Raw genomic sequence first — 3,416 nt, 5'->3', positions numbered from 1 at the left:
TGCACATCTTGTGCACTTTGTTCATGCTCTACATTAGTGGAAAAATATGAATGCCAAAATCCTTCCCAAGTGCACATTATCTGACTATACTAGTATTTGGTCCCGGGCCGTAGGAATTGTACCATCCCAGCGATTCAAACGTGTCTCTGTGTAGCTTAACTTTATAAATGTACTCCAGTACACGTACAGAACGTTTCATCAATGTTTCAAGGAAAAGTATATCTTTTTCTGAATAAATTCTATATCACAAGGCAACGTATATATATCAAGGAAAAGTTTTTCTATACCTCCAAGGAAAGTACAACTATATCTCAAGAGGAGTATATCTGTATCTGGATCAGATGTTTCTCTATGTCCCAAGGAAAGGTATTGCTATACATAGAACAGCTGGTGAGCCATAGCACATATCAACAACCTCATACTCATTGCGTAGGTGGAATCGGCGGCTGCATGCCGGCTGCCGGTCATAGCACCGCCACCAGAACCGCCCGCAAGAGATATCATACTGTGCTCACGAATGGTGGATGTGCAGGAGGAGAGGCCGCAGGTATGAGTGAAAAGACTGCTGATTCGTGGGGGGGGGGGGGTCCGGGTTTTATTCATATGCATAGTGGCACTGACCTGTTTTGTTGACGGTGTTAAGCTGTCCCGTCCGCATCGATCCCACTTCTCGAATTCATAAAGGTGTACGATCCCAGTCTTTATCTGTCCTTGCATGGTCTCTGCCGACTTCGCTCAGTGCTTATGCTCTGCCCTCAGTATGTGTGCCGCGCCATACGCCATATATTCAACTATGTGCACACACCATGGTACAGCACCAGACACGCGACACCTCCTGTCAATTCTTACCCTCCGGAGAAGCATAGCCGGCAAAATGTACTAGCGTATTCCTTAGACTAGATCACGTGCATGTGTGTTAGTGGCCCGTTTTAGGGGGGCTATAACGCGGGGTGGGCAATGTTGTCAGTTGTTAGATCCTTAATAGCGGACGAGTGCTTGAAGTCTTACTAGTGTGTTCGTTTACGATATCGCGCATGTCTCGACACTCCACAGTTCGCGGCTTCTTTGATAGTCAACTGGGAGGAAGATCGTTACACCATCAAGCACGTGCCTGCTGCGGAGTTTGACGAGGTATGTGTGGGCTATGATGAGCTAGCGCTGCATTCATTCTTTGTATCTCCGATCTGCTGTTGAGCTCGCATAATGCATCAGGAAAGTTATGTATACTTTCCCACTCTGTTATTCTGTCTATATATTTATCAATGTACGCATACACGCCATTCAGTTTGTGCACACACAAGGAGACCCCACTCACCCGCCCGTGTGTGAAGCGGTGGACAGCTTGTCTGAAATGGCACACACGGAAGACAGAATATGCACGCCTACAAGCACGTACGTATACGCCCAGTATCGCCCCGACGAGGGGTGATGAGTAGTGGCATTGTGTGCCTGCTGCCGCCGACACAATCCAGCAACAAGCATTTTATCTCAGACTGTGTTCCGTATCTAATAGTGTCCCTGGTAGTCGGAAGCTTAATTCACCACCTAGATTGTAATCTTTCTCTACTTCAACCGCAGGCATACGGGGTTCTATTCTCACTGGTCACCGGGCCAATGCCCGACAGCAGACGCAGGCACGTGCGGTCCACGGTCAAACGCGTCGCAAACACGCTCAATACACTGGATAGGCAGCAACCACGTGGCAGCGATGAGTTGGAGTTCGTGCACGAGCACACATTCGACGACCCAGCGACGTCACACGACCACAAAGCCTATGATACGGCGTTAGTCACTAAGCCAATGGGCTGGACGGATGTGGATACGATGCAGAAGCTGTATGGAGCGGTGCTGGCAGAAATCAATAGTGATTGATGAGTAGTTCATTAGTGCATGAGGACTTGAATCTCTGGAGTATGGAGCGAGTAGTCGTTAGCTGGATATTCGGAACTTATTGACACTAGAGGTGTATTTTTACCAGTAGAGATAGTCGGGTAGCGTGGGTTTGCGAAGAGGTTCCTCAGGCGCATTGCGGGTGCGACGCGTGTGCTGGAGACGTATTAGCCTGTTGGTGTCTATTGCAAAATGACTATAATGTAGCACTATACTGTAGCACAACGTCCATGGGGCAAACATGTGTCAAGCAGATAGTAGCTTTGCTGCAGAGTGTTATGTGGGTTCGGTGTATTGTATCGAATCCATGACTCAGAAGACCGAGAACCCCCTGTGCAAATAGTTCGATTCAGTTGTGTCTAGTACATGCATATCTTGGGTCAGAAGCTACATTAGGAGCGACTAGGTTGCATTGCGTTCGAACTGCCTGCAGGGCTTGTAAAATGTATACACTACAGATACATATGGTGTGATATGCCAGCACCCGTCAGTAGAAATTATTCGTCAGTGGTTTTGACGGGCCGAACCCCCGATCCACTATATGAATTATACTATGGTTTTCATTTTCACTTAGCCAAAGTTCAGCGAAATCTTTCGGGCAATGAACCTATATGTATGTAGTCAGTCGATAGCTAGTTGAATAAGTATCTGGCATGATGAATTGGTCAATGTATACCAATGGTTCCTTACTTACCGACGAATGTAATGCCAACCAATCCGATGCCATCGGGGCCGGAGTGCGCTGTTCGCTCGCGGAAATGAAAATCAATACGTTAGGAGAAAGCTCCATCCTGGCACCTCTCATTTCGAGTACCACTCATACTCTTGAGATTTTAGTCTCGTTTTTCCTCATATGCATGATACACTTCGCAGATCACGATACGTCTTCCGATCACTTCTTCGAAATAGGTGCTCAAGGAGATCAAGATATACAACAATAGTCTGGAGCCGTACCGAATGTTCGATACTTCACAATATCTATCATGAAAGGAGAGAGCTTTTGTTCTGGGCCAGGTTCGTTGAGCATCTTTGGCATAGGAAGGCTCTACTTGGCTGCTACAACTCTTGTCATTAAAATAGAAACGCGGCGTATGACATTCGTATGTGTGGCGAGAGAGCATTTTGACTGAAATTAAAATCCAGATTCGTTACTGCTGAACTCATGGCTTGTATCTGTGTGGAATGAAAATAAAACATACATTCCACTTTAATGAAAGCGCAGGCGAGTGGCCTATATATATATTAATTGAGCGTGCAGTGGCGTGTGTGTATACCAACTGAAATTGTCGTTGAAGTCGTTACACTGCAATCGCGTTGGTTGATGCATACAAAGCGTCGCGGAAGATAGTGGGTTGCATTTCGGTTTGTACAATACCTTGTGACCCTTCTTATATTTTAAGCCCATATATTTATTGGGTCTGACAGACGAACCGAACATATGCGCAAATAAGCTACTTTTTTGCTCCACCATGATGGTATTTACACTACTAGCCGGCGGTATTTACACGTACAAACTAGCTTCAAAC

General features: G+C 46.3%; 1 protein-coding gene across 1 annotated transcript; it reads left to right on the top strand.

Annotated features, from left to right (window-relative positions):
- Positions 1 to 433: 433 nt before the first annotated feature.
- SARC_03917 (hypothetical protein) lies at positions 434 to 3,057 on the top strand (the record flags this gene model as incomplete). Its single annotated transcript, XM_014302287.1, has 3 exons — positions 434 to 547; positions 1,054 to 1,131; positions 1,579 to 3,057. Coding segments are annotated over 3 exons (486 nt in total), but the record flags the coding sequence as incomplete, so codon positions are not given.
- Between the last annotated feature and the right edge of the window lie 359 nt (positions 3,058 to 3,416).

The sequence above is a fragment of the Sphaeroforma arctica genome (assembly GCF_001186125.1).
Source record: "Sphaeroforma arctica JP610 unplaced genomic scaffold supercont1.209, whole genome shotgun sequence".
Taxonomy (NCBI): domain Eukaryota; class Ichthyosporea; order Ichthyophonida; genus Sphaeroforma; species Sphaeroforma arctica.
This window is presented reverse-complemented; position numbering and strand designations above follow the sequence as displayed.